Source organism: Etheostoma cragini, chromosome 22 (genome assembly GCF_013103735.1).
Source record: "Etheostoma cragini isolate CJK2018 chromosome 22, CSU_Ecrag_1.0, whole genome shotgun sequence".
NCBI classification, from domain to species: domain Eukaryota; kingdom Metazoa; phylum Chordata; class Actinopteri; order Perciformes; family Percidae; genus Etheostoma; species Etheostoma cragini.
The window spans coordinates 9,574,494-9,599,635 of NC_048428.1; the positions used below are offsets into that span (position 1 = coordinate 9,574,494).

The 25,142-nt window shown below is 39.8% G+C and overlaps 1 protein-coding gene across 5 annotated transcripts in view; it reads left to right on the forward strand.

The window, feature by feature from the left end:
• Positions 1–25,142, forward strand: part of ctnnd2a (catenin (cadherin-associated protein), delta 2a) — a 261,359-nt gene that overhangs the window by 141,420 nt on the left and 94,797 nt on the right. For 3 of the 5 annotated variants that reach the window (XM_034862043.1, XM_034862040.1, XM_034862042.1), the window contains exon 12: positions 11,672–12,038. In XM_034862043.1, the coding sequence (XP_034717934.1) occupies positions 11,672–12,038 (367 nt within the window). The remainder of the gene's footprint in view (positions 1–11,671; positions 12,039–25,142) is intronic. The other 2 variants (XM_034862041.1, XM_034862044.1) reach the window with 1 other exon arrangement.

A 25,142-nucleotide genomic window follows, 5' to 3' on the forward strand; every position in this document is an offset into this window, starting at 1 on the left:
GTGTGAATGTGCAGAACACAGTACAAAGGAGAGAATGAAATATGAGGACGGCTTTGCAACACACCATTTAACCAATCTGCTTTCCTATTTAAATCTGCTGTGTTCCTTCTGTAATGAGATCTGACATCCTAATGAGGGGGACAGAACAGAGAGAGTGATGGAGGAGAAAGATAAGAGAGAAAAACCAAGCCCAAGAGAAGATGGTAAAGACGAATAGGACTGGAGAGAGAGTGCCGATACCATGCTTCTCCTGACCCGGAGGCTGGGGAAGTTCAGGCCAGCTCTTAAATAGAGAAAGTGACAGATCCTTGAAATAAAAGAAAAGAAAGGAAAAGGCTTGTTTTCACCTGGCACATGTCCTCCGGTGCCCAAATGTGATTTATAATACTAATTATAGTAACTTGGGCTGTGTGTGTGCGCATTTACTGTATGCAGATACAGTTTATGGTCATCAAAGTATTTATTTGTAGTTTTTTAAACACATATCAAGATATATGCATATGTACAGCACGTGTGTACATACAAACATACAAATTTAAGCAACATGCCGCAAGAAATTGTGTAGATAAGGTGTCATAAAATAAATGTTTCATGATATTATTATCACTCCTTACAAAGTAATAGTGGTATTCCTACAATTACATTTCTCTTACTTGTAGGAATTCCAATGTTTTGCACTCTTATGCTTAATTGATATATAACAGTAAAACGCTAGTAGTTCATTGAAACCTTTATTTAACCAGGATAAAAAACTCCTTGAGATTAAAAATCTCTTTTACAAGAGTGTCCTGGCAAGTGGCAGCAGCACGTTTCAGATAGACAGAGACACTCACATGTAAATACATAAACACACATTCACTCATAATCAAACAACAAGTCATCATAAAAAACCAGGGTCCTAAATCAGACAGTGCCTATTGTGTGGGAATTGTTGTGTGGGAATTGGCCAGTCTAAGCCCTGAATCACCAGTTCTTTATACATTAGGGTCTGATGAAACCTCAGTGTAGAGAACTAAAGCACTGCAGCATTGTCAGACCTTTTGGCTGAAGCATCTCCCCAGTCACTTTAGTGTGTCACTCAATAGGCACTGTCTGTTGCCAGGTTAGATTAGGTTTGTTTGGCCAGGATCAATTTCAGCTTGGTCGCTGATCCTGCTGATCTTTTAATGAAGCTATTGTCTTTTAATCACCAGAAAAGAAAGAAAGTTTACTCCACTGTGAAAACGGTCACGCTGGTTAAATGCCCAGTTTACGACTGTCATACTGCAGCCAGCTGTCTGTGGAAATACAATGTCTGATCTTTTCATTTTTTTTAAGATAATTTTTTGGGGCTTTTCCATTTTATTTCAGAGTGACAATGGATAGACAGGAAAGGTGGGAGAAAGATGGGGTATGACACACAGCAAAGGACTACAATTCAGATTTAAAACCCAGGCCGCTGCAAAGGCCTCAGCCTACATGGGTACTGGGTGACCTAGAGGCCGCCCCTACACGTTTTTAATAGTGTGAGACAGGAAAAGAAGGAAACAAAGACCAAGGAAGGAGGAAAGTGGAAATTGATAGATTACTCTGCTTATTCAGGTGTTTTTTCTCTGCTGTGACAAGCAATGGAACTATGGCCTACAGTTGTATTCAACTTAGTGGGCAACTACTCAATATGTAGCTTAAACATATACAGTGGGGCTCAAAAGTTTTGGCACCCTAGGTAAAAATCTGCATTAATGTGCATAAAGAAGCGAAGAAAAGATGGGAAAAAATCTCCAAAGGGCATCAAATGACAGATTAGACATTTGTATAATATGTCACAAAAAGTTAGATTTTATTTCCATCATTTACACATTAAAAATAACAGAAAACAAAAAAATAGCGCCTGCAAAAGTTTGGGCCCCCTTGCAGAGTTTCTAGAATGCACCGCCCCGTTCTTTGGAAAGCTGAGACCTGACAGTATCATGGATTGTTCTCAATCATTGTCTGGAAAGACCAGGTGATGTCAATCTTAAGGTTTTAATTTCCCAGACTCATCTGACCTTGACCCATCAATCAACACCATGGCTTCTTCTAAGCAGTTGTCTAGAAAACTGAAACAGAAAATATTTGTAAAAAGCAACAAAAAAAAAAGCAAAGCAGGAGAAGGCTAAAAGAAGATAGCAAAGCGTTTTCAGATCCCAATATCCTCTGTTCTGAATGTAATTAAGAAATGGCTGTCATCAGGAACAGTGGAAGTTAAAGCAAGATCTGGAAGACCAAGAAAAATATCAGACAGAACAGCTCGCAGGATTGTGAGAAAAGCAAGTCCAAACCCATGTTTCACTGCAACTATCCATCCAGAAAGACCTGGCAGACACTGGAGTTGTGGTTCACTATTCTACTATAAAGAGATACTCGTACAAATATGGTCTTCATGGAAGAGTCATCAGAAGAAAACCTCTTCTACGTCCTCACCACAAAAATCAGCATTTAAAGTTTGCAAATGAACACATAGACAAGCCTGTTGCATTGTGGAACCGAGGGGGTTAAAATATAACTTTATGGCCGGAATGACAAAAGGTACGTTTGTAGAACAAAGGGCCCAGAATTTGATGAAAACAACCTCTGTCCAACTGTTAAGCATGGGGGTGTATCAATCACGCTTTGGGGTTGTATTGCAGCCAGTGGCACAGGAAACATTTTACAAGTAGAAGGAAAAATGGATTCAAAGCAGGAGATACCTCAAACAAGAATTGAAAGACTCTTGGCTGGCTACAAGAAGTGTTTCCAAGCTGCGATACTTGCCAAAGGGGGCAGTACAAGGTATTAACTCTGCAGGGTGCCCAAACTTTTGCAGAGGCCATTTTTTTGTTTTCTGTTATTTTGAAATTGTAAATGATGGAAATAAATCTAACTTTTTGTGACATGTTATACAAATGTCTAATCTGTCATTTGATGACTTTTGGAGATTTTTCCATCTTCTCTTGACTTCTTTATGCACATAAATACACATTTTTACCTGGGGTGCCCAAACTTTGGAGCCCCACTGTACAGTATTTACAGTAAGTTTTTGCTGAAGCCTCAGAAAGCTTTAATTACCAGCTCAAAACATCTGACTTACTCTGCAGATCAGCACAAATTCTTTCCCTTGTGAAAACATATGGCACTTCCTAAAAGTAGGTTTTAAGTGAAGTTGATGCTAGTCACCCCGCACCCTTTGACACATACATACACACACACACACACACACACCAGTGGCCACTTACGCAGTTCATACTCACACAGCATAAATGTGCACAATGCAGAAATGTGCACACATTAACACATTGTACCGGTGTCCCATGCCATCTCAGTTCACAGGATTAGCATAATCTTTGTCTATTCAGCAGTAATGGATTCATAACTAAAGAAAAAAAAACAGTAATTTGTTTTTTGTCCTCAGAGATCATGAAGATAAGTTGGATTTCAGCACAAAAGCACCATTGACTGTCTTTATCAGTGAAAAGAAACGTTCATATCTGTTTTTTTTAATACATATTTTATTCATTTATTGATTCACGGTTTATTGTTGTATACATTGCTTTTTACCTCTCTGGGTACGCTTTGTCTCCTTATTGTTCCTTTAGTACCATAAATGCATAAAAATAACCTGGCCTCACAATTTTTATCTTTAATACCAACAGTCCTTTTGGCCTCCTTTCCCATTAACTGTCCCACTGTTGCTACATTATTTAGACAGACTCAGACTCAAAGTTGCTATATTAGTAAGTCATGACTTATTCAGTGTTGTGGGAGGCTGCAGCTTACACGGGAGAAGCATGATACACACAGGAGAGGAAATTTACATTGCAACTACGTAATAAAGAGTATCCAATACACCTTCATGTCTTTTGACTGTGGGTGGGAAAAGGAGCACCTAGAGGAAACTCACATAAAAGCAATAGATAATTCCATATAGAAAGGCCCATTTTTAGATTTGTAACTGATATTTTGTATTAGATTTGTAACTGATATTTGTAACTGATATTGCACATTGCATTTTGTTTAGTTACAATGAGCCACAAATAGCAACATGAAGAATAGACCCAGATATTATTCAATATGAAGAACACTTAAAATATTTCCTGCTTCACCTTTATGTCATACTTTTTTTTTTTTAAATGTCACATAAAATCCAACATGGTAACACTGAAAGTTTGATCACTTCTATAGCACCTGTTACTGTAAAAACAATGCAATTTAATTTTTTACGTTAGACACAAAATTAATTGAGACAAGATATGTAAACATAAAGCAATATGAAAAACACATACAAGTATCCAAATTGTTATGGTAATTAGCTGATTAAAAAAACTAAAACTTCCAACTTCATTTTATTACAACGTGTCACACAATTGTAATAAAGTGTGTCAAGTGTGTAACGTGCAGTGGCACTGTATGTCTTTATATAAATGGAGCGCCCTTTTGGAAAGAAAAGGAACTCTTCTTTTTATGACTTTCACTATTGTCCTTCCGCAGCGTGAACATTTAGCAGTAACCACTGGCCTTGAGCGCCTGCTGTGTCTAAGTGGCATGCTAGAAATAAGACATGGCACCTTGACTCATACAGACAAGTGTCCTACAGCTCCCACACTGTAAAATGCTGTACTTGATACTGGAATTGCAAAAGAGAGAGTGAGAGAGAGAGTGTGTACGTACGAAGCCTGTCCTCCACTGCTTCCAGCTCAGAAACATCAAGAGCTGTGTGTTGGCCAGGAGGCTCTCCTAGGGATAAACAGAGGGAGAAACTAATCCTTACTCTCCTCCACATTCAAGCAGTGTGTTTTGTGTGTGTGTGTGTGTGTCGTGTTTGTGCATATGTGCTTCATCCCTGGCTGCAGTAGGCAAGGTTGTGTGTGCATGGTGTTGCATGACCTTAACGCATTAGAAAAAGATGTTACAGGCACGCAATGTTTAGTCCATGTCAATCACTTGCATATTTAGAAATCCATCTGTGTGTGGTTGTTCTTGTGTGTGTGTGTGTGTGTGTGTGTGTGTGTGTGTGTTTGTGTGTGTGTGTGAGTGAGTGCGTGAGAGAGAGAGATAGACACTGTGCTGAGGGGTTTTGTGTAATCGTGCTGAGCGCCAGAGCGTGTCGAGAGAAAGGACATGTCCTCAGCTCTGATCGCATAGTCTACTACAACCACAATAGAGGGAGAGAGATAGAGAGACAGACGGGTGTTAGGGAAGAAAGGGGGGGAGAAAACATGAAATGAATGGGAGAGAGGATGAAAAACATGGAAGCAGAGAGGGGGTGAACTATAGCAAAAGAGGGATTGAAAGGGAAGGTTCCATCAAAGATGGATGGAGGTACAGACTGAGATGGACATATCTAGAGGGGGAAATAATAAAGGAGAAAAGGGCAAGGGAGTGATGAGGAAGAAAGAGTGACAGAGACAGAGTATGGTTGAAAGAAATGCAGGCAGAGATGAAAGAATGAGAAGGGAGGACGGCCATGGAAAGCTCTGAGGATTGGTTTGATCCCCTTCTAGTTTTTCCCCCCTATCGCTCTGCCTCCCTCCCTGTTTTCCTCCATCTCCCTCGTCTCAGCAGCCCACAGAAAAAGTCTGTCCCGCTCTCAACTAGCCAGCCCCCAGCCTGCTGGCTAATTGCAGAGGTATCACTGTGTCAAATGACTAATAGAGTTTCCCTTCCCGTCACTAATCTGCCAGCCGGAGCACAGCCTCGATTTGTTTACTCTACACTGAAGCAAGGGAATACGAAAAAACACCCGCCCTTTTACTTCCTCTCCCAACACAATTTCACGCCACCAGAGCGTTAGGTGTGTCTGTTTGTATGCACATGGCACATTTCATGATTTGTTAAATTTTTCATGAAACAGCATACCGAGTTTGCCTCGTGCTGGTCTTTTAATTCATGAAAGACACACATGCTCATACACACAAATTTGTCTTACCACAAAAAGATATATAAGTTATATAGTGTGATTATAATCTTAAACTTTATTCCTAACTGACACAATGTCTTGGTCAAAAAGTCCTATGATTCCAACAGTTAAAAACCCTGCTTCTCACAAGGAATACAAGAATTCACACACACACAAAATACATGCATAAACAGACACCCACATGCCTATTTTTTGCCAGGCAATATTAGCCTCAAAGGTCAAGTCATCAGTCAGAACACACCATTAACAGAAGACATGATAAATTTAGCATCACTCCATTTGCTTTAGGTAGGAGAGCAGACACACAGACTGAGTGAATAAGAAAATGGGACGCATAAAGATGTGGGGGGAAGCTGAATAAAAAGTAAGATAATGCGAAATCAAAAGAACTGGCTAAAACACTAATTTGTCAGTACATTTTTGGGTGGATTTATCTGTCTTTATGTTCAGCTTCCCCACACCATCTCTCTCTATCATTCGTGCTTTCTTTCTCGTTCCCCTTCTTTTCAGCTTGTACCCGAGGTCATCCCTCGGTGACCACAGCACAAGCTATGAAATTTGTTTTCCTTCTCTTTTTTTCCCCCACTGTTCTCTAAACCTGCCTTTTGCTCTCAGGTTTGTCCTATAAACTCTTCAACACTTCATCCCTGGTTGCTAGATGACACTCTGAGACACCACAATATTGCAATAACGGCAACCGGAACGATTGGTTCATTTACATTTTTTAGCATACTTATATTTAAACAGTTGCACATTTTGTTTTTCCGATCTTGTATATACTTAAATATTTGTTCTTACATTCTTATATTTTATTATTATATTTTGTTATTATAATTATTATTATTTCATGTATATTGTATGTATGTATATTTTGTGTGCTGCTGTAACACTGTAATTTCCCATTTTTTTGGGATCAATAAATATCTATCTATCTATCTATCTATCTATCTATTTGGGTGTCAAGTGTCAAGGTGAGCGCAAACTGACTCTAGTGTTGTTAGCCTAAAGCCTTGGCTAATAATGGGACGTTCAGAGGGGCTGCCACACCACAGACACTATTCAAAGATTAGAGAAAAGACTGGGATTGCTATTGATGAGAGTAACTCTGGTTCATTACCCTCCTATACCCTCTGTTCTACGCGGCTGTACTGTCGCTAACTCCACCGCCACCTATTTCCTCCCTCTTCCCCTCTGCTTTGACTCTTTTTTTAAAGTGCAGCGCCATCCCTCATCTCTCAACTTTTTCTCTCTTTTCCCAATTTCACTTACTGTTTCTCTTCCCCTGCTTAAGTCTTTGGATATTTGTCAAATTTGGGGCATCAGTAGAAAAGCTCATGCAGACTTTAGCCTCGTGGGCATTGCATGGCAGAGTCTGAACGTTAAATGTTCCACTGTCTGGCTGGCTAAGGATTTTTGTTAACCTGATTTAAGAGTTAGAAAATAAAAAGATCCAAATATGGTTACGTCACCCAAAAGGTTCCTTGTGCCTCTGGTGGGCCGACTAATGGAGTTTACCAGACTTGGTGAGAAGAATTTGAAAATGAAATCAGTTTCATGCACTAAATCGGTTAAGTAGAGAGAGGGAGTCACCACTCAAGACATGGCTAAAGAGCAACTTTGTTAGTGACATAACAATGAGACACCTCAGCAGACACTCACATTCACAAAACATCCATTCCTTTGTTAATTTGATGTATGAAGCCGTTTATAAAATGTGTAAATGTGGGGGTTTGTGTATGTTTTGAGGGTGTGTGCATTTCCCTATCCAGACATGCTTTTAACGGCGGAATCTCTTTATAAGAGGTGGCTCATTGGCCTGTGTTAAAGCCCCGGTCAAACACATTGCCACATATTGATTTCAAGGCTCTTTGATTCATCTCATAATCTGTTTTTGCATCTGTGTACATGTGTGTTTATGTGTACACATACCATGGTTTTAATGACCCTCCCCCCACCTTCTGTCTCAGTGTTTTTACAACCAGAGATACGAGGCCCCCAGACTCACATTAACACCATGATATATCACAGATCCGCTGCTTCAATACAACAGGGAGGGAAGGTGACAGCTACTGTTCCCCTGCAGGCTGCTTACCTCCCCTGAGTAAATCCCCATTCAATTTCCATCTCACTCTAAAGAGAGATAGCTTGTGTTTCACTTTTTTATTTTATGCATTTTTTAGCCCTTATTGCACACCAGGCAGATGTGTCATTGTGCGTAAAAAGTTGCAACCATCCTCCAGCTACTCGCAAATAGGCTTATAAGCAAAGTTTTCATTTCTCATTGCATTGGAATGGCTGGCTAATCAGTCATTTGAGAGACAAAGTTAACAAACCCTACAAACCAGGGACGTGCACAGGTATGGGCTATTGTTGCACGGGCAACTGCCTGTTTGCCCTGACTGGATTAGCTGCCCCTTTGGCAAAAGAGCAAATAAAATTAAGTAAACTTTTCTTTCTTTCTTTTTTTATTTAAAGAGCTAAATAAAAATGCAAAACATTGGTCCAGATGACAACATACAGAAAAGTAAACCACGCACACTGAAGAAGGCACAGTGCACCCCCTCCACAGTCCCTCACCTCGATCCTGTATTTCCAAAACAAAGAGAGGAAATACAGGAAGGAGGGAGGCACAGCAAAATCACAACAGCAAGAATGATGCACGCAGCTCACAGACACATAGAAACAGACAGACAAACAAACAAGAGGCATTGACAGGAAGACAAAGGAGTGCACGACTGTGTTAACACCCCTTGCAGATTTGCTCTTCTAAATAAAGGAGTTAATAATGTCCAGAAATAATGGGCCCATTTTTTTCCGAAATTGTTGCATACAATTCTGGGGGGATCCCATCAAAGTCCGGTGATTTTTTCCTTTTGCATATTCTGTCCTGCCACACTTATTTCTTCTAAAGTGATCAATTTGACTAGGTTAGCTGATTCCTCTGCTGATAATTGAGGCAAGTCAAGCTGATTCAACCAGCTGTCACAGTGGGTTTTATGTAAAGTAACCTCTGATTCATACAAATTGTAATAAAATATATGAAAGGATTTATTTATTTCAACAGGGTCAATGCTAATATTACCATCTGAAGATTTAATAGCGGGAAAATCTGCCAAATGGCCACAGGACCTTATTCTCATGGCACGTAGATGACTAGGTCTAGCAAGTAATAGCGCTGTATCTTTGAATTAGAAATTTAGATTTATGTTTCAGAATCTTGTTTATTTCTTTCTTAACTAGTGATTGTTTTAAAACTATTTGGTCAGTAAAAGTAGTTTTCAACAATGAGTCTAACCTGGTGAACTAAGCTTCAAGGTTTTGTAGTTGAAGTGATCTAGCTTTGCGTGCAGTAGAGCAAAATAGTATGGTTTTGCTCCAAATAAAACCTTTAATCACATCTCACAATATCCTGGGGCTTTCCACAGAGCCATTCTGCTATAAACTGAGTGATGTAGGATTAATTTTTCAGTAAAGAAGTATTAAAGTGCCATCTAACAGCATGTTGAGATAAGCCAAGGGTCAGCCAAGGGTCAGCCAAGGGTCGTGGCGCATAGGACCCCTTTATGGTCAGACAATGCAATTGGAAGTAACGCTGCTTTATCAATTGAATAAAATAATTGAGGTGATGCAAAAAAATAAAATCTATTCTGGAAAAAGATGTCTGTCTACTAGGATTAATTGCGCGCAAATATCTACAAGCTCCAAGTTGCTGGCCCATAATTTCAAAGCATGCCCCTGAACCCCAGTGACCGTTGGACAGATCAATATTTGGGTTCCACACAGCAGTGACGTTAGCACCAACTACATAAGAACAGTCCATCAACTCCAGCATTTGATTGGTGAGCGTACCATTGAAACTGCCATCAAAAAGGTTAGGCATATAGGCTGACACAAGTGCAATTTTTCTAAGACTATACTCTATTGTAATCACAACAGGTAAAAATCACAATTCTACCTGTGTTGTCTGACCAAGATTACAAAACCTTATGCTGAATATTCTGTTTGACAAAAATGGCCGTTCCTTTGGTTTTTGAGCTTGCTGAGGAGGATGCAATTGTATGTTAGAATCTGTTGGCTAAGCGGCCAGTATCAGTTTGTAGCAAAGGCAGAACGCTAATACTTAAAGTACTGTAGGTCTTTGATTAAGATTGGACATGGGGCAGCAAAACGGAACAGCAGCCCATCGTTACCTGTTTGCAACCGCAACTGGTTCCGCACTAGATTGACATTAAAATGAAAAATTTGAAACAAAAAACACAAAATTGCAAGCACATTGGAAAGGAGACTAAAGTGACCTAATTAACCTATGGAACGTAGGCGATATTAAACAGGACAGATATATCATTCAAAACCACAGTCGCTGTAATCATATCAGATAATGCAATAAAACTAGAACACATTAAGATATTAGGACAAACTAATAGTCCACGTTCATCAGGCAGTTGTTTTAATCCTGATCCTCTTCCACGATGTTCTCTGCGATAGAGTCTGAGGTGCCGACCGTCTCCATGGCAATAAGAGTATTCTGCATCCTTAGTAGATGTGAAATATCTGTAATGGGAGCCTCCCTTGATCTTCAGTGTTTCCGGGTAGGGTAGGATAAAATCCAGACCCTTGACTTGTGCTGAATCCATGGTTTGATACAAGGCTTGGCGTCGCTTGATTGTGAAGTTGCTGTAGTCCGGGAAAAGCAAATCTTTGTGCCCCCGACCATAGGCGGAGATTTCCACGCAGCCTGTAGAATTGCCTGCCCAGTTGTGGAGGGTGTTGAAAATAAAGGTGCGATTAGTAGCGGTGTTCTTCTTTGGGCTATCACTGCCAATTACGGGAGCCACTAAGTTGGGGAGCGTTTGAGAAAGAAAACAACAACTAAATTCTTCTTAAGACATTTAAGGTTGCTCCGCATTGAATACTATACTTGGCTAATTATTGCTTATTGCTTTTACTGCTCAGTCTTCTTTGCTTTTCTTCCTAGTCGTCAGATTCATCTACCAACCCTTATAGAACTGGCTCAGGTTTGCCTTGCACCAGCTCTTAATTATGCTGTTATAGTTTTAGACTGCTGGGGGGCATTTTCTTTAAGTTGGAGTAGGGTAGTAATTCATTAAAACAAATGTTTCATTAATATTAAATACACAGTAATTGTGTCAGTGCTGTATATGGCATTGTTTTATGTATCAAGAGCTCCAGTTCACAGAGCATTTGAGAATCCGGGGATCGAGTAAAATACTTTTACTATCTGTAGTCATGGTGTAATTGTTCTTTATGATATATAAATGCTACTGTATATACATGTAAATGTTATTTATGGTACCAAATCAAAACATTAGTTATCTTAACCAAAATCATTGAGTGCAGCCACATTCTAACGGTCAACTGGCAGAACTAGTCTCACTATATATTTTTTTAGGGGAGCGGCTTTTTAATTAAATGTCATTAAAATGATGTCAAATGTTTTTCTACTCAACTGTTGTCTCTTTTTTTCTCTCTTCTTGTCAATTCTTCCCTTTGTTGAACATTGGTCCTTGTTGTTAATCCTGGGCATGTGGCCAATATTTATCCATCCATATGGAAACATGCTTGTCTTTTCCTAACAACCTGCCTCCCTCTCCTCTCCTCTCCTCTCCTCTCCTCTCCTCTCCTCTCCTCTCCTCTCCTCTCCTCTCCTCTCCTCTCCTCTCCTCTCCTCTCCTCTCCTATTTTGACTTCTACTTGCTTCTCTCCTCTTCTTCCTCTGTCCCTTCCTCTACCCCGTAGACCTTACCCAGCGTGTCCATGACCAGGTCCTAAGTTATGTCCTCTGTCCCTACTTTTCAACCTTAGCTCCCTCCTCCCCTGGTGTCGACTCCGCCCCTTTGCAGCGCACAGGAAGTCACGGCGCGGGGACAGGAAACTACGGCCGTGGTGGCACCAACAACTACGCCACAGTTGGACCAGGCTACACCTCAAGTGGAGGAAGTGGAGATGTGTATGGCTCAGACCCCTATGTGGCAGACCCTTACCGCACCCTGCAGTACTGCCCCTCTGTGGTGGAATCGCCCTACAGCAAGTCTGGACCTGCCCTGCCGCCCGAAGGGAGCCTGCAGCGCTCACCTTCTATTGACTCTATTCAGAAAGACCCCAGGTAGGATGAAAGGGGTGTGTGTGTGTGTGTGTGTGTGTGTGTGTGTGTGTGTTTTGTGGAGTCCATTGAACCACAATGTGTGCAAGATCATGGAGCATAGGATGCTTTAATGAGCTTTAGAAGGACCAGTGTGAATAACAATCCATGTTCAAATATAAATGTTATTTACATTTTATTTTATAGGCCCACTCTCTGTGTTGTGTTGCAACAAAGCTGAGCCAGGTTTAACTTTTTTGGGCCGACTGCTGTATTTTTCCACCTAGTTATAATGTTGATCAATTAAAATTATTTCCATCCGGACTGGTGTTGCTACATACTTGTTGTATTAAGAAAAAAACACTTCTAAAGTACAGTGTTAATCCAGTCGCACGCTGGTTGCTTTAGAAGCTCCATTTCATCTTCCTGAGTGTCATGCTGTGTGTGAAGAGTCCTACTGGGCTCTGATCACTTCTATCCTCATGTCTCCGCAATTAAGCAAAGCTCACTCTCCCTAGTTAATTTATATATAGGACTATTGATGTATAATTCCTTTAATTACAGAGCGAGAGGGACTGAGACGTGCATAGATCAAGTCTCAGCAGCAGCTGTCAATCACAGGAGAGGGAGACAGAGAGAAGGAGACAAAAAGAGAATTGGTGAGAGAGACAGAGATAGAGATGAAAGACGGAATAAGTGTGAGAGAGAATTGAGATAATTATTTTAAACAATGTCAGAGAAAAAGACCAAATGAACAAACAATCCTTAAGAGTTTTTCTATCTTGTGAAGTTGTATGAAGGATCTACAGCTGTGAGGGTTTATTGTTCTTGTAATCTGATCTAATCTTTTTGTTTCACACAACATTACAGTGAACATCCAAATAATACTTAAGGACTGTTAACAAACAATTACTTAATCAGTAAAAAGTTATATAAAATATACAGTGTATATATACTGTATATATATAATATTTTAATAATACACATATAATAATATGTACAATGCTAAACTGTTAAAATAACAAAAACTAAAGCATAACATTCACATTGTTAACATTATTAATGATCATGTTGTTGGTAGTTAACAGTAAAATCACTATTAACTTAAGTTTAATTACCTATCAATTTACCATTTATTAGCGATGGTTATTATGAAGAGTTACCGATGCAGTATATCTGTAGGGCTTTTATATTTTTATAGCTACCATTCACTTCACACCCACGTGAGACAAAGAGACATTAATTGCCTAAACCTTTTCAATATATTGTAAACTGTTTGAATAATGAACGTATCAAAGTTTTGAAAACACATCAACCCTTTTGCCATTTATTACCATCTACAATTGGAAAATACTGGGTGGAGTAGCTGTAATGCCATTTACAATAGAACAACTATCAGGGGCATGGCTAGAAGATGGGGATGGGTGTGATTTCCATTTTTATCAAAGTACGGTCACTTAACTCCCTCTTCTGCCAAAATTCTGATACCATGGAACTAGCACTGGGCTAGGTAGGCTATTTTATTCGGATATACATTTGGTGTAAAATGAAAACAACTGAAACTAATAATTAGCATGATGTTTCATTTAGAATAATTACAGTGTGTTGTTTTATCCTACCCAAGATTCTTTACTCTGTATTCTTATTTACAAAATGCAAGAAAGGTTTAATAAAAAGATAAACTGTGAAAGTATCTTTGCAGCTCAGTGTACATATTGTAAATACTAACGCTTTAATTCTAAACAGGATGCAATGGCACGTTTCATTGTGTCCCTGTTGCCTGTCATTAGTCTGTCTATTCATAGTTAGAAAGGTTTTAATTCAACATATATATATATTTTTATTACTGTAGTTTTATATATAATCCGTTCCTCTACTCATGATATTGAATCTTTTTCCATAAGGTTAAATGGCCTCCTACTTTTTATTGTCTGCGTAAATGTGCAGTTTGTGATAAGAATGCACTTGTTCACAATTCATCAGCAGATGCTATGCCTAGCTTGTGCCCAATACTGTAATGTGTGTGTGTGTATGTGTGTGTGTGTGTGTGTGTGTGTGTGTGTGTGTGTGTGTGTGTGTGTGTGTGTGTGTGTGTGTGTGTGCGCATATGGCAGCCAGTAACACAGTTAGGGGCCATCACACTTGCAGAAGAGTAAGCGCAATAGAACAAAGGTGAGGACAGCAACACAAAGAGAAAACTCAATAACTGCTAATGGATGGGAGTGAAGAGAGGAAGGAAGAGAGGGAGATAAGATAGATGGGGGCAGGGAGGAGGGAGGAGGGAATGGTGAAGATTAAGCAAAAGGGGGGGAAGTAAATGAGCACAGCGGTAGAAGAGGGCGGGAGGGAAAAAAGAGACACATGAAGAGAAGAAAGGAAGAGAGGAGGGGGATATGGTGGGAAAAAAATGGGGGGCGGTAGCTGGATAAAGATCAAGATGGGGAGAAGTGGAAAAAAATGAGCATAAGAGAAAGTCAGAGCATAGTAAAGATAAGCGTTACCAGTCATTGTTTTGTTTGTGTGTATTACTTTAAGATCTCCCCGTGAGAAAAGAGATGCTCACCCCTACTGAGTTTCCTTCTTAAATTGAATCTCAAAAACAATGTAGAGATGCAAGATGAAAAAGCATATGTTGAGCACAGACCTACAGAACCAATCAAAGTAGGGAGGATGAGAAGGCAAAAAACAATAATGAAGGCAAAGAACATAGAAGAAATCTAGTGGATTGGGAGAAGCTTAAGCCAGGGAAAAAGCACAGACAGACATTTGTTTAGGGAATAAGGGAGACATACTGTACCTTGAGGGATCTAAGAAAGAAAGGAGCAAAGCAACGATGGGTTGGCAAGGCATAGGAGGGGTTTGTGAGTAAAAACAGGAGGGAGAGAGGGATGAACATTAGCTGAGGGAGGATGGAGGCTAGGGAGCAAGGAGGTGGGGCCCTTGGTTATTGTTACAAAACTTGCAGCAGGATATTAGGATGCTGGGAACAAAGCAACAAAAATTATGAAAGGGGACTTACAGTAAGTAAAAAGAATTCACCCTTGTAGAAATGAGGATCAAACTCAAAGAAAAAAACTGAAGTATACTGTTGTAACATTGTGTTAAAAAAATAAGGATGCATTAGCATTTTAACTGTGGGGTTGTGCTTGACTTATCTCATCAACCTCTCCATCAGCCTGAAATACAGACACAGCACTTCAGTAAATGATAAAACAAACTCTCCTCTTTTACATCATCCACATATCCAAAATGTACAGTGTTCCCCCAGCAATAGTGGTTGTAGTGTTAGTGATGTTTGATGTTACAATTCTTTTGCTTGAATGGAGATTGTTCCCTGTTAACATCTTGTTTGAGATACTTTTACCAAATAAACACTCGAAAAACCAAATAAAAACCCCATGATCAGGAATCCAAGGTAAAGGAAAACCCCCTGTACTCTATTATTATGTGTTAGATGCAGTAGAGCTGCCGACATTAAATTGCTTTTTACAGTTCCTTGATATGATGTGAATGGGTGCGACGTGTCATTGTCACCACTTTCTATTTACTGACAGTGTTTGTTGGCTCACAGCCCAAACACAGCACTCTATTTATGGACAATCTGCAATGGTCCGCGATGCCTCTGTGTGTGTGTGTGTGTGTGTGTGTGTGTGTGTGTGTGCGTGTGTGTGTGTGTGTGTGTGTGTGTGTGTGTGTGTGTGTGTGTGTGTGTGAGAGAGAGAGAAAGAGAGAGAATGGGATGTGTGTGTGTGTGTGTGTCTTCGTTTGTCCAAGGCTGTGCGTCTAAGGCAGCGTGGTCGATAGTGTGTGTTTGTATGCGTGTGCGCGCTTGTCTATTTGCACACACATATGTGTTTGTGCCTGCCATTTATATGTAATAGCAAAGGGCTGATGTATTACTTTCCTGTTTGTTAATGACGTGTGTGTGTGTGTGTGTGTGTGTGTGTGTGTGTGTGTGTGTGTGTGTGTGTGTGCGTGCGTGCATGTAACAGAGAGAGAATTATTTTGCAGTGATTACTCTTGTTGTCAGCTGGGCACTCATGTTTATGTTTATTTATATACACGTGTGTGAGAGTGAAACATAGCGGCTTGTATTTCCTTCTTGCAGCCATTGTCTGTTTGTACAAGTGCACTGCTCTGTGTGTTGGACACATATGGTTTATGTATGACTGTATAGATGGGATACCTACTTTAGATGGAAATTGAGGCATTGGGAGCACACAGTATGTGCAGTATACGGTAGGTCTTATAATACCATAGGATTATATTCAGGACATCCTATACTTGCTTAAGTGAGGTTAAGACCCACTTACATCAACAGTGCCCAGTTTACTATTCGATACAGTGCATCTAGGGATTTCTATTGTGTAAACTGGAAACAGATTGTGTTTCTTTTGCGTTCACTTCTCTGCTCTGCTTTGTTTCGCCGCCGTGGCAGTTTGACGACTCCAACATTCCAATTTGAGTTTTCCATTTTCCGTTGTTTTCTTGATGAAGAGTACTTAACTGTCTGTTTGCTTGGTAAACGCCCACTATCATTAAGTTGCATATACTGTATGTTATATTTCTTCTCTAGACACTTTTTTGCTGGATTACCACATTTTTGTCCCCACTTACACGTATTACACAACGGAACCTGCAGCCTTTTGACAGCTGCTTTGTTTTTGTTAGTGACCCAACATATACAGTGTTTCAAATTGAGACGTATTATTATTATTATAATTGAGGATTAAAGTTTGAATAACAGTTATATCTTATATGGTGACAAAGGGGTTTGACTTCAGTAAGAAGTGCATTTTTCCATAATTTGGTGTCATATTGCTACCTAGACACAGTGAGTGAACTACCCAGTTTTATGTGTCACCAAAACTTTGGTAAGAGTGACCCAATAAAGACTGGCCAGAAGAAGGAAGAAAATAAATCTGTAATCTGTAATATATTTAGATAATTAATAGATGACCCATTATGTGCACTAAATACACACACAAACACAGAGAAGTTGAGTTTGGCCTTGCCTTATTCTGGCTTGTATTGGCAAATTCTAATTGATGGAATTTAGGGAGAAAAAGTAGAGGATGCTGTGTTAAGAACAAAAGTAACACAAAGTAATACTTCAGAACCATGGACAGAGACACAGCGCTATACAGGGTTTGAAGGTTTCAGTACCATGGAGAGAGACAGACAGAGTGTGAGACTAGTATTATTACAACTTGTTCTAAATCTGACTGCTGTATACCCATACTATAGGGCACCCTAGCAACTATGCAGTAGTCCCTGTCTGCAACCAGGCAGAATCATGTTAGTGATATAACATTTTAATTAGTTAAATTAATAACAAATAATAAGGTAAATGTATTACGAAATAAAACTTGACTCTTAAAATATAAATCCTGTCCTGCATTCTATTGTTGTACAGGACTATAACAAAACATGTCGGTGATCAAGGGTGTCTGTATTGCTGGACAGCAACTTACTTGCCCTTTTGCAGGTGAATTTTAAATGTTTTAACCAAACTTTTGCATATCACGGTTGCAATGCATTATCACTGCATTTCTTTAGAAAAGGAATATATTTCATGAGCATGTCATGTTTTTTTGCTTACATGACAACTTAGCAGCTTCCTCATAATAGTGACTATGAGAAAACAACCATGTCTTGCCTTGTAAACAGTCAATATTCATATGTATTTGTATCTAATTATGGTTTATGTATATGGATATTTAGTTAATAGAGCGGATAGAGAAGTTGAAAAAGGATACACTTAGGAAGATAACTGAAAGGTTTTGTCCATTTTATGTCTGCTCTCTGCCTGCGGGGGAATAACCGTGGATCTTAGAAACCGATTTTTAACCTCACCAAGAACAGTCAGTCCTTTGTGTCCTATTTAATAATCTGGGTTCTATATCAGACTCAGAAAATCAGAATGAGAAGGAAAAAAATGAAGTGGCAATGAGAGGAAGATAAAGAAAGATGAAAGAATGGGTTAGTAACCGGATGACTCAGGGAGCGAGAGCAAGAGAGGGAGGACAGTAAGGGTGTAGGAGACACAGTCACAGAGTGAGCAGGGGATTTAAAGAAAGGGAGAGGAAGGGAGAGACAGATAGAGGAGAAAGGACACACTCTATTGGCTCTCAGCACGGCCCAGGGGTAATTTCCTCTCCACATGAGAAATGCATGCTGGGATATGGAATCACCTCCAAGGGAGGGTAATGACGCATTGCCAGAACCTTGGCCCTGAGGCACAGCTGTGTATGTGTGTGTCTGTGTGTGTGCGTGCATGCGTGCATCTGTGCCCTGGCCATCATCCCTGCCTGTTCTGGGTAAATTGCCCATTGTAGTTATTTTCCTTTTCTGGGGTGGCCTATCTGTTAATGTGTGTGTGTGTGTGTGTGTGTGTGTGTGTGTGTGTGTGTGTGTGTGTGTGTGTGTGTGTGTGTGTGTGTGTGTGTGTGTGTGTGTGTGTGTGTGTGTGTGTGTGTGTGTGTGTGTGTGTGTGTGTGTGACCGACCTTGGGCTGATAACAACCCTGTGTGTCCGCCTTCTTCTCTTTTAAAGTGGTTTTCACCCTAAACCTAAATCTGAGGCCTGGGAGTTATAAGGATAGACCAAAGAGAGACAGACAGATAACTGTGAATCAAGTGGGAGAGACAGACAACAGAGACACACCTATTCACACATTAACATCTAAGCACATAGGTAAATGGAAATAGTTGGCATATACTGTGGATCAGATTCACACACGCTATGTGGCAGTGAAACATCAGAATTGAAAGCATGGAATTAATTGTTCATAATATTGCCCACTGATGGTTAAGTCTTTCAAAATGAAAAGTCAAATGGAGATTGCAAGTTAATTTTCAAATGATTAGAAATTGCATTAGGATTTTAATTATGACCTACGATAATGGAAAATTAAGCTGCATTGTTTCAATTGTATTTAAATTTGAATATTGTACAGTTTAGTGCATGTTAAGTTTTGAAAAAAAATTGTCAAACGAAGTTTTCATTTAAACTTTCAGATTGTTATAAAATTCATTTTAATATAGTCATAGCATGCCCATATACAAGTATGTTAAAATAACAAAATGCATTCTAATTGTTACTGAAAAATATTAATAACACAATTATGATGCTATTGTGGAATTACTTTTTAATTTACAATTGCGCATGATCATTTTAATTAGGTCCACTATAGTCTTCAATAGTTGTCAGTGTTTCAGTGGTTGAAGGATGTTTTCCCGGGTGTGTGTGTGTATGCATGCAGTCAGTAATGAAACTGTCATGTTCTTTTGATCCAATCCTTGCATAATTGTTTTTTATGGTAATCACTGTCACTAATGTTTCTTAGATTAAAGGTCCCATGGCACGACAATTTGACTTAATGATGTTTTTTTAACATTAATATGAGTTCCCCCAGCCTGCCTATGGTCCCCCAGTGGCTAGAAATGGTAATAGATGTAAACCGAGCCCTGGGTATCCTGCTCTGCATTTGAGGAAATGAAAGCTCAGATGGGCCTATCTGGAATCTTGCTCCTTATGAGGTCATAAAGGGGCAAGGTTACCTCCCCTTTATCTGCTTTGCCCTCCCAGAGAATTTGGCCCACCCATGAGAGAGAGACATCATGGCTATCAAACAAGCAAAGTGGCAGTTGGTCAAGGCCACACCCCCACACCTTGCGCCCCCCCTCCTCCTCAAAAGCTACAGACTTAGAAATGGCACGACCTAAGGAAAGCTCATTGTGGGACTGGCTCTAGTGGCTGTAATTCTGCACCAAGGCTGATTTTTGGGGAAGAGACTTTAGGGACCACTGAGGTCTGTATAAAAGCATCTAAAGAGCACTATGTCATGGGACCTTTAATATCCATCAAATCTTTCACGCACATACACAGGAACGGGCACATACATGCAAATGCACCTATTCATCACTAGAACAAATCAACATAGAAAAAAAGGTTGATATAGTATGTGTTAGCAGCTTTGCACTCTACAAAAGAATGGCAATACTGTAGAAGCTTTCCATTTCCTCCTGCTACCAGCTCCCTGCCGCTCTGTCTCATGACACTGGTGGCATTTGGGGGGATTATAGGAAAATGTCACACCAGCAGAATTATTGTATATCTTCTCTGCTCCCCGCGCCTCACTTCACCTCGCCTTGCCTCTTGACACACTTGAGAGCAACACTGCTTCACCATAAAGACTTAAATGTAGACTGGTAGAGGCTAAGCACAGATATTACCATAACTATCAACTTTAACAGATTTTTAGACTGGCAATACATATCCTATTTTGTAATGAAGTTAATTTAAAGCATTATATTTCTTATTTACCTAAATTTAACAAACTTAGAATTAAAAAGCCATTTAATTTCTGTTATTATTGAGGCAGAATACAATACTTGTTGATTTTAGTGCTTATACTGTATCTTTTCAAAACATACAGTATCTCATCAAATGTTTGGCTTCAGACTTTTTTCTCAGAGCTCCATCTGTACATTATGATGCGTCCATATTCCAGTTGAGAAAGCTCAGTATGAGACTAGACATCTATCATAAATACTGGCAGAATTCATACTTACATGTGTAGCACGGTGCAATCACTATAACTACCCTCATGAGACAGCGCTGAAGTTTTATTTTCCCTTGGACTTCAGTGCAGTCTTGCATGAATTCAGCGTTATCGACTTTACACCCAGAGAAATGTATCTTGTCTTTAATTACCTCTTTTATTAACATCCTCCACAGACATTAATGTCAAGCGGTTGTACATCTTGCATGCCACAGCTATCTAAGGCTCAGTCTTCCATGGGCCTGCGGGTTTTAAGGTCAGTGAGTTGTATATCTTGTGTCCAGGAGAGGGATCTTGACCTTTCAGCTGAGTTGCTTGCAGGAAATCAAGCATTGAATGCTTGTTATTGGACCCAGCGGGACTCCGTAATGACCAGAGTACTAAAATAAAGTTACAAAATCGGAGAACCGAAATACAGTAAGTACTAATAAAAAAGCAGTTGGACATGGATTAATTTAATAAAAAGGTAACTTTTGCAAATGTTACACAAAATTGTAGTTGGTGTAAGGAGAGTCACAAGTTTGTAGTGGTTGCTGTGCTCATTTGAAATTATGATTAAAAAAACTTTCTTGTTAGATATGATCAAATTTAGCCTTGCTGCGTTGTCAGTATCCACCAGCTGCAGAGATACAAAAGCACCTGCATATTACAGTAATCATATTATACATCCCTGTGGAAGTGTGCAATAATACAATAAAGCCCTTACATGCCCACTCACACATACATGTGCACACACTGAAACGTAAAGCAATATTTTGTACTTAATCAAAAACTCTATTTGGCATGCTAAATTAAGGGTCAGGGTCAGGTTTCTCACACACAGGTGTGTTTCCAAACACTACGCAATGATAAAGTAGCAGCTAACTGGGTCAGGTAGGATTAGCATGCTGTGTTAACCTTTTGTGCTTGCTTGTAAGTTACTTCTCTCTTCTCAAATTAAATGTGCAACATACTGTATGTAACACTTATGTTCTCCAGCGAGGCCCTTTAAAAACATTACTGTGCTGTCAATATTGTATTGGAACGTGGAAGGACAATACACATATTCTAAGAAAAGCTCCATAAGCTGTATTCAAACATGCAAGATCACGCGCTTGTGACTGGAAGGTCATCATTTGATCCCCAGACTGTCAGGAATAAATCTGGATAGGGAGATGAAACAGCACTTGATCCTCCTTCCTTACCACTCCCTGCTGTAGTGCCCTTGAGGAAGGCCCTCAACCCTTCCACTGTTGGAGTGGAGCTGCTCAGTGATCACCAGTTCAGATTGTGTGCGTGTGAATTGGGGCGTTGCTGAAAAAAGCATTCATGCCCACTGAATCCACATTGGTTAAATAAGGCTTAAAATAATAGATTTATTGATGACCCAGTGCTATACAGTACAAACGTTATTTACTATGTGGAGAAACACTGCTATCTACCATAATAAAAATCGGTCTTCAGTTGTCTCATTATTTATTTTTATCGCAGAAAACTCTCCAGTTTAGATCATAGACTCCCTGCTTGTGATCTGTCAAGTCGAGACAATTTTTGCATTAAGTCATGGCAAACTAACTCTCATGCATCCTAAGGGTGCTGACTCACTTTCGAAACACTCCTTCATCATGCATCCATCGCTCCACCTCTCCATCCTGCTTCTGCACGTAGGGAAGGCCGGACAGTATTGATGGGTTGGGAGGTGTAGTCATTCATCCAGCACCCGCAGTTTTTTCTCCTTCACTCTCGGTCTTAGCTCACAGTTTTCCCAAACTCCCCCCTGTGGTCCTTTGTGTCTATTAAAGCAGCCTGTCCCTTTTCCTCTTTTTTAATCCCTTCCACGCTTACACACTTTCTCTCTCTCTCTCTCTCTCTCTCTCTATTTAACTATCTATCTATCTATCTCTTTCTTTATAGCTCTCTACTTTTGCACCGCAGGGTGTGAAGTGATTCCTTAGGCTCTACTCACCATGCTAACGTTAGTCCTGCGTGTGTGTTTGCGCGCGCGTGTGTGTGTGTGCTTGTGTCAAGTGAAACACCAATCTTGGTAAAATGATGGCAGGAAGAAAGAGTGAAAGGTGGAGATAGCAAGGGAGAAGGGGACAAACAGTTTGGAAGAGAGAGAGAATGCTGAATTGAGGAATAGATGCAGGGCAGGCCCTCTCATGAGTCATTGGGAAAGGAAAGGTTGTTGCTGTCTTACCCCTTTGAGTAAGTGTGTGTGTGTGTGTGTGTGTGGGGGGGGGGGGGGGGGGGGGGGGGGGGGGGGTGTTTTGAGTATTTTTGTGTTGAGTTTGTTTGTATGTGTCTGTGGTCATTGGTACACACTGTAATAAGTAAGTTGTGCATTCATGCGTGTTTATATTTGCTTTTACCGCATGTACATTTTGTACCTTTTGTGTATTTGCCTGAATCACTTCACTGATTTTGCAGTCTTGAAATGCCATTTGTCACTGACAAGTCCTGCTTCTTGTGGAATGCAGACCTCATATTTACTTCAGGATAGACATGTATATTATGGGCATATTTTTTTATGCCAGTTCAGTTCATTTTGCATGTCTTTCAAAGGGGAAGGAGTGCTTATTGGTTCAGTTTCTGTGGTACATTATAAAATATATAGTAAATTTCAGTGTTGTTAATGAAAGTAGGTTTATAAAATTATATTGTTGCCGCAGAGCTGTCAAACAGGCACTGCTCGAGCTAGTTAAGAATTTCTCTCATATTCTGTCATGGGTTTTACTTTCATGCCAGCAATCATTTTACAATGATGTGGAAAAGAAACGTTTTCATACCAAATTACACCACGTTAGAGAATACAGTCATCTGTGTCATTAAAAGGTTGCTCAGTGAATATCAGGCAGCATAATAAATACACCCATACCTCAGATCAAACTCATTAAAAGATGGAAAATAAATCATCATAGCTGTCACCTCTAAGGAAAGTGGTGGTGTTTGTATAGTCTACATATTGCTGTGCAATCTTAGTGGAGCCAGTCTCAATATAGTCTGCACTGTCTTATTGAGCACAGCCATGTTGGAGATCCAGCATGGGATGTTTCTATTGGACAACTCTATTTCTTATTCCTCTTTTTCCTCATTCCCTTCCAATCCTCCAAGTGGATGACCGCTCTTAGTCTCACTTAATCCGCTTTTGAAGGTAGATGTGTGTGTGCGCGCGTGTGCGTTCGTGCATGTGTGAGCGTACGTGTGTGTGTGCCTAAGCACGCACATTCTCATATGAATAATTTTAAGATTTTGAAATACTACATTCCCCATCTGCTCTATGATTTCCTGCACATAGTAGTTAGAAGTAGTGTTAAAATGCCAGAAAGACATCCCAATCATTGCTATCATCAATCTACCGATCTTCTTTGTCATACCTATGATTTATTTCATATCACATTTTGTTTTCATATTCACATTTTATCTCTACCATCTTTATACTCTAAACGTCGTCATCTCCATTGTCAGCATCCTTATAAGTGTGTTGTTTGTATTGCCTCGCACAGCTTTTAGCAAAAACAGTACTCCTTTCACTTCTCTATGCTGTATTATTAGCCTAGTGTGAACTCATGAGAATAGCAGGTACAGAAGCTAATCACTGGTTTATTACTTTTTTCTTCCCTCTTGCGTCACCTCGCTGATTACATTTCTCTCTCTCTCTCTCTCTCTCTCTCTCTCTCTCATGCACCCACAAACTCGCAACACACAACGCAATGCTGAAACATTAATATGCCTAAACTCACACTGTACCCAAGGAGAGAGTTTAGTCACCTCAAGGCGAAATGTGAGCTAAGTTCAAAATTACCCTGTAATGCCTGGGCAGAGGCCAATCAAAATAAATTATGGAGCCATTTTGAGTGAGATACTGAATAGAGCTGCACGGTTACCTCTACTTTTAATAAATTGTCATGAAAAACATCTGCCACAGCAGACCTTGAAGTATGGAGTTTGACAGTACAACAGTTGATAGTGATTCCTTCAAGGTAAAAATGGATGTGAAGGGGCAAGTGCTGCTTCTCTTAGCACCGGCTTGGATCTATTACTGAGTGGGCTGACCAAACAGAGCTTCTGTGTGAAGTTACTTTTCTTTTTTCTTTTTAAAGAGCCAAAGAACTGAATGATTTACCTTCATGTTCACTTTAGAGGTGACACAACAAAGAAGCCGTTATGTCACACTCAAAGGGACCGAGGCAGTGTGTTCACATGCTTAGTGCATTATATTTTTTTTTCCAGTTAGCTGGTTTTATACTGTAAATGTCATATTAATGAGAAACTGCATTTCCATTACAGCAATGTTCAGTGTGAAAACTGTTTTGATAATGTCAAGATAAAAACAATCCTAGATCAGACCATTGACACTTGTTAGCATGTGTAAGCCTTCTTTATGTGTGTGTACTATACTGTACACACACATAAAGAAGGCTTACACCCTCAGCACACTGTAAAAATATCCCTCCCTCTCTACAGCTTTCTGTATTTGTCTTGTCTTTTATACATCTGTGGCTTTTATTTGTTGTGCAGTTTGTCACCTTGGCCTCCATTTATTCTGCTCTCAGGTATTTCAGTGCTGGCTTAATTTCCTC